The following is an 8601-nucleotide window of genomic DNA, read 5'->3' as shown; positions in this document are numbered from 1 at the left end:
TCCAGCTACGGTGTTCAAGGGAACGTTTCCGCAGGTCTTTCCTCCCAGGCTGTCAGGGTGTATAACGCTGCCCTAGGCTAGGACTGTTAGCCCTTCATTTGCTCGTCTATGGACAGCATGTTTACTCCATTGTACTTTTTGGACAATCAGTCTGTATAAACCTATGCACATTTTGCACATATTTTATTGTTTTTACAGTGACTATGATCAGCACATTTTGCACACACCTATGTATTTATTTTTATTTATTTTGTTTGTCTTTTGTTTTATAACTATTCTGATGTCTGTTTTGCTTGTCTTGGGCTGGACTGCTGAAACACATCAATTTCCCTACGGGATTAATAAAGTATTATCTATCTATCTCTATTAACGAAGTGAGTTAATCCAGTACTTATGCAACAAAGTTGCTCATACAGTATGTATCATGGTCAGTCATATATGATCAATTAGTATTACTCCAACAACATCTAATCACTACCTTAAACCTGTGCAATTCATTTTATTGCATGCAGTAGTACTGGAAACAGAATCTTTCCCTCAGTTCTTCTGGAGATGGTGGGGTTCCTTGCAATTTTTACTGCTGTAGCTTAAAATAGCGAGTCCTTGCTGCAGTTTTAAACTGTAAATACTGTCAAGAATGTCTTAGAAATTAGATTATACCTAGCACTGTATGTAATTATTATGATTTTGGAGACCAAAGATGCAGGTTTAAATGGAGCCTATAAATTAATCTAAAACTTTAATATAAATGGTAGTTTGAAATTTCTCCAAACTATACTGCTGCCACTGTTTAACATCACTTATTCTCAGCAATGAGACCGGACGCCGGGGTAATGTGCGATCAGCAGTCTTCTTGTTTAACTTATCATTTCAAGTAAAGAAAATTTTCCAATTGCACTGGTATAAATAATTACACAATTGGGGACCTGCCCCTTACATAAGGATATAATATCGGAGAGCTAGATGAAAGCCGAGAGGGACAGGACTTTCTTCCAGATGCAAGTGCCTGCACACGGCGTAGAATCCATCTGTTCAAGCGCAGCCTGGGGATTGTTTCACACACGGTAATGAAGAGCTCAGTATAGTCACCTTAGGAGAGCTCTGACACATTATTTCACAGCCTACATGACGATTGTCACTCAGGAGCAAGAATAAAAGACACTTGAATCTACTATTCGCGTTAATTTAATGATTTAATTGTATTATATTTATCGAATTGTTATATATATATATGTGATAATATTGTCTATACTGTATTATTACGTTGTTCTGTTTCTTGAATTGCTATGACTTATTTTGTCTTTTTTGGTTGAATAAACACTTGTAGTGCGAAAGGCGGTTGGGGGCTTTGGCAATGTCTTATTTCCCAGATCATGAAATAAATTGAAAGTATCGAATTGTTCCCGTGCTTGGAAAACGATTTTTGAAGGTCCTGCGAAGCGTCTCGTCTGAGTTTCCCCGTCATTTCCAGCGCCAGGAAAATGTGTGAAGAGCGCTGTAGCGTCCGGTTACGTTTCTTGTGTTTGATTAATCGATTGTTTAAAGGGAGACTATCGATACTGAAACAACAGTATCCACGAATATAGGCCTGTCAAAGCATGACATAGTTGTATACTTGGCTTTAATTCTCGCGAGCAAAATTGTTTAAAAACAAGGCGTAAATAGATTTACAAAAAACAGAAATAGAAACGCAAAGACATAAACGTGCAGGGCACACTGTGGTACACGTTTGTATAGTTAAATACTACCTAATGAGCTCTAAACTATTCCTAGTTAGGAAAGCTGAAAACTTGACGATTAAACAGCAAGAGTGCATGGCGTAGCAATTAATTAATTACATATAATTAAAAATTAAAGAGCGGGGATCAACACCGGTTTCGTGTTTAACGGAGTGGACGCTCCCAGCCAAGGTTACAGAGAAAGGATCTACAGGTGCCTCAACAGGCGAGTTGCTGTGCTTTGCGACGGTTTGACAGATAATCGTATCTAAATAAATCCTGACCAGGGAAGGGGTGCGAATTTGTGCTGTTTGGGGATCTTAAGAGACTGAAAGTCCCCATGTACTTTGGGTGTTTTTTTCCTGTCAGGTACCGGTAAGTAATCGAGTAACAATAGGGAGCCGCTGGCATGACTGTCGTAGGATCTCGCCCTTTGAGGGGCCAGCCGATTTCAAACCAAACAAAGCCGTTAACGTTTTGGGCTTTATATTAAATTAACACGAAAACATCCACTGAGAACGAATCTTCTGTTCACGGAGGTGTAATGACAATCAGCATTTCTGATGAGTCTCCTACAGGGAAGAGTTTTATTAACTGCAGTGTAATTACAGCAAACGGAGGAAACCGACAGGATAGAGAAAATGCCGAGACTCCTCTCATTTACTTTTAACAGCAACCTGAAACAGACAGGGTGGGCTGGCGATAATTAAAGATTAGTTTATATTTACCGTTTTACCATTTCGTAGAAACTATAATGGGAGCTAAGCATAAATTCAAGATGAACCACGGATGCAATTTAAACGCGCTTGAAAGAACCCAACCCAACGCACAGCAGTCATTCCTGTAGGTGCAACTGTTCTTCATTCTCAACTGAATAGTGCAGTTCTGCGACTAGCAATCCACAAAACCGGAGCAGTTGAATTGATTGTAAAACAGCTGGATCTAAACGAGGACAGAGAGATGTGAAGATAGCGCTTGAATGAAAAAAATGTTAGTGATCAAAATATATGAAGCTGCACTTACTCCCTAAACTTGTAGATCAGATTTAGAATTGTTATAGCTATGCGTTAAATATTTGAACAGAATTTAATATTCGTTTTGGAATTCAAAGGCGCAACGAATTATTGTTTTCTCAACAGGTTTAGGGTAGAGGAGGTAATAGTCTCTCTGGAATAAAGCAACCCGACTGTACTTTCTCCTACATTAGTTTGTCAGGGAGACATGTCGTCTGTTCTCTTCTCTGTTTATCCAGGATGGTAAGATGATCGTGACACGGGGTGGTTTGTTAATCATCCCGCAGGCGAATTTTCTTTCAGCTTGTTAGACTTCAGTTTCGTCACAAAACGTTAACATTTGGAATCGCGGATTACTGTATTTCTGTGAGCACCTGCGGTTTCGTTCATTCCAACTGTAATAACGTTACAGGCGATATAAAAAAGTAAGGGCGTTATATAATAGCGGAAAGGAGAAAGTCGTAGAAGTACAACTAACAATATTAGTAAACACAGCGGCCTCGCTACCCAGCCCGTTACCCTAATCATCTGAGAGAAGTGCTACGAACTTAGTGCAAAACAATTCATTACAGGTACATGTCGGTCTGAGGACAGAAGAGCGGAGTGAAGGGGTTTGTTCTGACGTGAGACGGGTCTATCATGACTGAAAACACCACCGTGTTACCGGTCCCCAGTTAAATCTGCCCGTTGACATTTTCATCAACCCGTGAAGTAGAGAACGGATTTTTTTCTCCTTGTGATGTAATAGCGAGGACCGCGAAGTAAAAGGGGTTAGTTTACAGACTGTAAACTGAGTTTACAGTCGAGTAGAACATCTTTCGGTAACGCTCATACACCTGCTGATAAATTCTGATGGTTTCCATAAAAATGTACAGGTGTCCGTCAATATGTTTGCAATATATTTGCTCAGGAGCCCTTCCCATGGCAAGTTTTAAAGGTTATGGAGGTTCTTTCTTTTACTGAATAAGTAAGGAACTGTACATTTGTCACAAGTCTCCTGTGTCTGTCGGCGAGATACAGTAGCCATCTTAAACTGAAGCTGCGCCAGTCGATTGTGTGTGTCCCCTTTCAGTCCATCTGGGACACCCTCTCCGTCAGTGCTCTGCCTCTGTGCAACTGTATCCCAAAACACAAAGTGTTCCCCTCTTTCATTCACCCCATCTAAAACAGTTACTTTGAGGAAAAGAACTTGAGCTTCACAACGAGAAAGTTACAAAAGGCTTTTAATCCACTGGCTCATTTACATGTTATAAGAGTGAGGACGGAATGCATAATCTTTTGCATTTAGCGCCCTGTAATCCCCACTTTCTCTCTGATGTGTTTCTCTCCCTGTTCCCCCAAGAACAATTAATTTGTAATCTCCACAAACATACATTCTGCTGTCTTCCATCTGATCCGGGCTGGGGGAAAGGAAAATGGGTCTGGGCTTCTACGGCACCTCCACGTTTCTAGGGGGGTCTGGTTTTGCACATTTTCAGGATTCAAATCGCTTAGGGAACTGGCTCAACAGCTAACTTCGCAGGGCGTGTAAAAGTAAAGCATTTGTTTAAATTCAAGCCCTTTCTTGTGATTCTTGTGCAGTTAGGCCTTGCAGCAGTAATTATGTGTATTTGTTCGTTAGGCAGAGCAAGTTTCAAGAGCCTTTTACAATGCAATGCAAGAATTCTTCGGCATCTAACAACTCTTGTCTATTGGTAAAGGACATTTAATTGACTGAATTATTTTACAATTAGTTTTACATTGGTTTCTGGGGCAGATGGATATTACTATGGGCATTTTAGATTATCGGTAACAGTGAATATGTATATGAACATTTTGTTCAAAGAGCTCAAGTGTCCCTGCTAAAAATATGTGTAAATGATTCGTAATGGATACCGGCCCTGGTCTGGGATGACAGACCATGGGTGTTGATGTGTTTGATTAGCACAACAAGCAGGCAGATAGATATCCGATATCTGAAATACTATAGATGCCAGAGCGGCGGACTGCGCATCTGCACGCATTTTGCTTCAGTTCGGTCTCGACGCCAGAGGAGACGCCGCCTGTCCAGCTGAAGCGGCCCGTGAGCGGCTGGCGCTCTTCCGGAGGCAGGTCCCCAGCAAGCGGCGCGCCCGCCGACCCCGGCAGAGGCCGGTCGAGCCGAGTGAACCAGTCGGTGAACTGTGCTTAAATGTCACAACGAAATAATGTCGATCTATATCATGTGAATGTTATCTCTTCAATGCACGCCTTTCCCTTGGTCGATTGGCACATACGATGATATAATTTAAAAATTATCTAGAACATGACCCCCCCCCCTCAGGACGTCCAGTTTTCAAAACGTGTAAGAACGGAAATTTTTGGAAGTCGTATTTAGTTTAGGTTTAATTCCGAGTCCTTCGCGCTGAAGAGCCATTGAAATATCTTGAGAAACTTTTAGGACAATTCGTGTGCTTTTTCCGTAATCTGTAAATGATCAATTACATCATTTCTGATTTTTGCTAGCTAGAAAAAGCCGAGATTAGCCCTCTGAAACAAAAAAAAAAAATCGTAAGAGTAACGTTTGTTCTAACGTATTGCTTAACAACTATACTCCGGATTCCATAACCTGGAGTCTGCTCGACAGCTGTCCTGTCTGGGTTTTAGTCCGGATTTGCGCCCTTTGCTTCCGAGAGGGATTCTGGATTGCAGTGGACTGCAATGACCCTTCCCAAGGAAAAAAAACCCGGTTTTCTGTTACTAGAGGGATGGATTTTCCCCGTTGAAATTTATGAGCACCTGAACTGCCGAAACGAGGTGTAAAAATAGGCAGCACTTTCGACTAAATTAGATTTACTTTGGGATTAATTCAACAAGGGGATCTCTTTTAAACCGTTCATGGATGGTTTAATTTATACTGAAAATCATTTGTATTAAATATTGGTGGAGCTATTTCTAGACATACTGAAAGATAAAACATTCTTAGGTACAGGACTGTTCTGTTGATCGCTTCTATACCTGAGATACATTGATACATTGATATATCTATCGAAAGACAGATCTCATGCATCGTTAGTAGATGAGCTTTTTCTTGAGCTTTTTCAGGGTCTAGTCTCTTACATGGCTGTTTCTGTGAGAGATGTTTACAAATATTTAAAAATAAAGTAACTCAGGACTGTAAAGGTCTGTATTCTGTTTTAAAATGCTCATTAGACTGGGTGTATTAAATGAGTGACGTATTTCTGAAAGTCTTCGTTTCCTCCAGCTTTTTGGCAAAGCCACCTGCAAGATTGAGGATTCAAAGAGAACAGTTACAAATCGAAGCAAGTGCATGATCCCTTGAAATTCGCACAGAGGACAAAACAGGATTTAACTTGTTTTTTATTATAAACGTTTTTATTGAAATCTCGTCCAGAAACACTGGGCAATAATAAATATATCAATAATCGTCAGGAATGTACAAAAATAAAGACAAAAGGTTGTCTCTGGGCATAACAAAATATTTCCAACAAAATCAAACATGCCTTGTAGCAAGTGTAACCACAGAAGCTGGAAAAAGTCAAACAAAACATACAAATGGACACAAGTACATCACTGAAATAGAAACTGTCATCAGCATTGAACAATAACACTGAAGAAATAATATAGCTTGCTCTGTTTTCTTATCTGGAAATATATACACCCAGGGAAATATTTTTTTGCTTGCAGAATGCAATTTCAAATCCTTGTTACAAGGAAACCAACGCATTCTTAAATCCAGCAAAACTACGCCTGTTACAGAAAGATTCGGCTTAAAGCTGCATGCAGCCTCTTCACGTTTTCCCGTCTCTTACAGCTCGGTTTGATTGTGTTCAATTTAACAATATTGGGGCGCGGGAGTTACCTCGCTCATCTCCAGTCACCCAATATTCGGGAGAGCCGAGGCCTGGCGTTTTTAGAAGAAGACACGTATTTACATCTTATGAGGCGTTTTAGTAAACGGTGACAGAACGAGAAACTTCGGAAGCTGAGACACTAAATAACCAGCAGAAAACAGTTACCTTGGAAAAATTATATGTTTTCAGACCAAATCCTTGTTACAAGGAAAAAAGCTTGTAGGTTTGGTAATGTCAAAAAAAACGGTAGATCACGTTTTTCAAAAGCATGCAAAATAACGTTGGATTCTTCCCCGTCCGGTTTAAAATCCCCTTGAAGAACGACACGCAGAGTAACACTTTTTAGTCTTTATCCGCCCTTGACCCGGCAGTCCTCGTTTATTTCAATACGTCCTTGTTCTCCGCTGAGAGTCTCGTCAGGCCGGTGGAGGTTAAGGCAGAGAGGTGTGGAGGGGGGGGAACTTGGCAGATCGTGCACGGGCAAGGTAAACCTGCCCAGTGCTGGAAACCGCCGCCCAGCTGGAGTGGCGGTGTAGGGGGAGTCTTCAGCAGGGAATGGGGGCTTCGGATGGAGGTAAGTCCCGGCAAAGTCGTGGAGAGCGTGGACGAGGTGGTGGAAGACAGCGCGCTACCGAGGAGCGGGTGCACTTGGTGGCTAGGGTTCCCGGCGTGACTGCCGGCGTGACCGACTGATCCGCAGTGAAAGGCGGAGTGGTGCCCGCCGTAAATCTCGCCCACCAGCCTCTTCATCTCGTCCAGCGAGCTGGTGAGCATCAGGATGTAGTTTCGGGCGAGCAGCAGGGTGGCGATTTTGGAGAGCTTCCTCACCGAGGGGCCGTGCGCGTAGGGCATCACCTCCCTGAGCCCGTCCATGGCCAGGTTCAAGTCGTGCATGCGCTTGCGCTCCCGCCCGTTGATTTTCAGCCTGAGCTGCTGCATCTCCTGCTCCGAGGCCTGCTTCTTGAGTTTGTACTTGCTCCCTCCCGTCGCTTTCTCCCCGTTCCGGGACAGGTGCTCGCTCGTCATCTTCTGCAGGAGCTCGCTCTGAGTGGAAGACACCGAGCTTAGCCGGCCGTCTTGCAGGTGGTGGTCTCGGAGATACATCCCATCCATTTCTGGCGAAGACGCTCTGCTAGAGACAGAGCTGGAGTCAGAATTCATTTTATTACTTCGGCTGAGTAGGAGGTCGCTTTCCTCAATGTCTCTGCCTCTTATTTGGTTTAAGTCACTCTTACTTGATCACCTGATGCTGTCGTTGGAGTTTCCTTCTTTAGTTTCCCAAGTGGAGTTAGTAAGAAGTCAACGCTCTCAGTGCATGCTGGTGTGCCTTGTTTACTTTTTATCTTGAGGGTGCACCTCTTTCTCTGTGCCGAGGTAACACAAGGATCTGGGTATTTATAGAGCTGCTTGAGTGTAGGGAAACAAAAAGAGCCCTCCTATTCATAATGGTCTTGTTAGGATGACGTCCCCATTATACAGGGCGGTGCGCTTTGACTGTCCCATTTTCCAAGGAAGCCCTATTCATATTCATTGTAATGCCACCGTGGGGGGATACTTCTGCTGTGGACAATCTGAAACCAAGGCAACTTGCAAACACTTTTCTGTACTCACCAGAGAATGACTGGGTTACTTAAAAACGTGTTATCTAGTAACTGAATCACCTCTTAGAATCCGCAAAAAAAAAATGATGCCTTCTCGTGATTGTTTTCCTGAACAATCTTATTAAGCCAGCTGGGAAATGTAGAGTACTCGTAAACTTGACTGCGTCTACCTCATGGTTTAAAAAACAAAAAGAAAGAAACGGATTTATGGATTGAGGTGACTTGTGGTGTGCTTTGGGCTGGTTAATGGTAACGGATTTTGACAGCCGTGTTCAACTTAGTGTTGGTTTAGATTCACTCCAAGCGGGTGCGAGGGTTATGGTCTTAATTTGCCATGAACGGGAAGAATCGCAGGTAAATATATACTTTTTGTTTTAATGGAACGTTTTGAGTATCATGTCAAATGCAATCAAATAGAAATTAGGAAGGGACCCGA

The 8601-nt window shown here is 42.4% G+C and overlaps 1 protein-coding gene across 1 annotated transcript; it reads right to left on the bottom strand.

Annotated features, from left to right (window-relative positions):
* Window positions 1-6063: 6063 nt before the first annotated feature.
* Window positions 6064-7915, bottom strand: olig3 (oligodendrocyte transcription factor 3). The gene has a single exon (XM_088609743.1). It carries the CDS (start codon window positions 7723-7725, stop codon window positions 6943-6945), a length of 783 nt encoding a protein of 260 aa, XP_088465869.1. The 5' UTR covers window positions 7726-7915; the 3' UTR covers window positions 6064-6942.
* Between the last annotated feature and the right edge of the window lie 686 nt (window positions 7916-8601).

This window comes from Lepisosteus platostomus, chromosome 17 (genome assembly GCF_059453375.1).
Source record: "Lepisosteus platostomus isolate fLepPlt1 chromosome 17, fLepPlt1.hap1, whole genome shotgun sequence".
In the NCBI taxonomy this organism is placed as follows: Eukaryota; Metazoa; Chordata; class Actinopteri; order Semionotiformes; family Lepisosteidae; genus Lepisosteus; species Lepisosteus platostomus.
Note: the sequence above shows the minus strand (reverse complement) of the source record. Positions and strands in the feature narration are given on the sequence as shown.

Excerpts from the sequence above, each read along its gene's own strand:
- olig3 (XM_088609743.1), bottom strand. The coding sequence starts at position 7,725 with ATGAATTCTGACTCCAGCTCTGTCTCTAGCAGAGCGTCTTCGCCAGAA.